The sequence below is a fragment of the Sander vitreus genome, chromosome 1 (genome assembly GCF_031162955.1).
Source record: "Sander vitreus isolate 19-12246 chromosome 1, sanVit1, whole genome shotgun sequence".
NCBI lineage: Eukaryota > Metazoa > Chordata > Actinopteri > Perciformes > Percidae > Sander > Sander vitreus.
This window is the reverse complement of record NC_135855.1, coordinates 28,060,467-28,062,445: the sequence shown is the minus strand read 5'-3', so window position 1 is coordinate 28,062,445 and position 1,979 is coordinate 28,060,467. Positions and strand designations below refer to the sequence as shown.

At 37.7% G+C, this 1,979-nt stretch overlaps 1 protein-coding gene across 4 annotated transcripts in view; it reads right to left on the bottom strand.

The window, feature by feature from the left end:
* Positions 1-334: 334 nt before the first annotated feature.
* LOC144518628 (PWWP domain-containing DNA repair factor 3B-like) overlaps positions 335-1,979 on the bottom strand; it is a 10,588-nt gene continuing 8,943 nt past the window's right edge. For 3 of the 4 annotated variants that reach the window (XM_078251439.1, XM_078251456.1, XM_078251447.1), the window contains exons 13-14: positions 890-978; positions 335-789 (exon numbers count right to left, since the gene is read on the bottom strand). In XM_078251439.1, coding sequence (XP_078107565.1) covers positions 702-789; positions 890-978 — 177 coding nt within the window. In that variant the 3' untranslated portion in view covers positions 335-701. The remainder of the gene's footprint in view (positions 790-889; positions 979-1,979) is intronic. The other variant, XM_078251465.1, reaches the window with a different exon arrangement.

Here is a 1,979-nt window from a genome sequence, read left to right as displayed (position 1 = left end):
CAATCATAATGTTCTAAGCCCTTATACACTCTGGCATATACTGTTGACCTGACATCTCCCCCTAAAGATCCTCTGTCCCTCCCACAAAAATGGTTCTATGTGGGTGTCAAGAGGGTTAAACAACATCAGGCACCTTCATAAGAAGTTACAATTATTGCCCTGAGGCCCCTAGTAATTGTGCAGTTTGGTTCATGTATCAACAGGGGCATTGTGTTGTCATCATATGGTTGTGGTGACGTGTTAAAAGGTCTGTTTTTTATTTGACACTTGTCCATCCTTTAGTGGTGTGTGAAAGCCTTTACTGTTGGACAAAACAATACTTTAGCAAAACAAGCACAGTTCAGTTATTTAATGTACAGGAATAGATACAAGCACAGTTCAGTTCTTTAATATACAGGAATAGATATGTGAGGAATTTGGCAATGGATATACTGTCAGCAAACAGGTAAGCGGCCAATTTAGGCGTTTGGTGACTTACATTTGTTATTATTACTGTAGGCATTTTAACACCAGCTTCCCAACAGCTTTTAACCAGCATTTACAGTTATGCATCTTAAAAAAAAAAAAACAAGAATAGTCTGAAAGAATGTGATTTATCATTGATTTAAGGCACACAAATACTGCCACATTGCCTGTAAAAAAACATTTGAAAAAATAAAAATAAAAAAATAAAAGTTTCCCGTTTTACAATACCCAGTCTTCTAACTGATGGGATCAGATACTAATGCAAGTGAAGTGTTCTGATGCTTTATCTTCATGTCACTCCAACGCTCAAACTCCTGTCTTTCCCTGAATTTAAAAAGAAATTGGAAGAAAAAAAAAAAAAAAAAATCATATTTAGTATTTAGTGTAAAAATTGTTCCTTTATTGATTTAACTCAAACTCTTACCTGTTACTAATACATCGTCCTTTTAAGTACTTTTCTTCTGCCTTTTTTACTGGCACATTGTCCACCCCAGCTATGGCATAGGTGATGGCCTGCACAGGAAGACAATCTCACAACACCTGTAGCACATGAACTGTCAACTGCATTTTAGAAAAACCTACTGTAGTGGCAATCTGACTACAAAAAAATACCACTGGAGGAAATTTGAAACCATTTCCAACGCTTGCTGGTGCAAATAATGAGGTTATTCATATTTTATAAATACATTTAATAACACCTACAAAAAGACTGACTGTGAAAGATTAAAAACAAGCAGACGGAATCTAAAAACATCACTAGCACACAGCGGAGGTTGAAAAACTGTAGGGCTCGTTTCAGAGTCTAACCCTGATCTCTGAGTTGATTTACCCTGAGATGGGAAACTGAGTTTTCGGTTCCAGAACAGCCGATTCAAGTTGGTTCAATCAACTCAGAGTTAAGCGCGTGCACCGCCACAGTAAAAAGGCAGCATAAATGGAGCCATGATACTACAATTCACCATGGTAACAACCACAAACAAATCTGCCGGCATACTTTACCCCTCTGGAACTGGAACTACTCATGCGCACATACAGCGAGTTTGAACATATATTTTGTAAAAAAAAAGAAAAAAAGAAATCCCATTCTGCGGTTGCAGCACCATGTCATTAACAGAATTATGATTTATAATGATTCATTTCTTTTTAATGGCTCTCACTGGTTTGTGTCCAGGGAACACTACAAACACGTTTAAAAAATGTTTCAGAGCGAGGCACACTTTTCTGACGGCTCTGCATACAGTGGCTTTACGAATATGCTCCGCATCAACAATGTTGTAAAGAAAACTGCCGTTTGCAAAAAACGTAATGCGACAAAAAAATCTGCTGGGATGCAAGAGCATGTCCACGATGGGTGATGTTAGTGATACGAGGACGGATAAGGTATCTACATATCTGATCGACTGTGGAGGAAAACGATACCTCACAAATACGTAGTTATCTGGAAACGAAAATACATCTAGTCGGGCTACATATATACATAATATCTCCCAACGTATGTTTAACTCCCTGTGAAG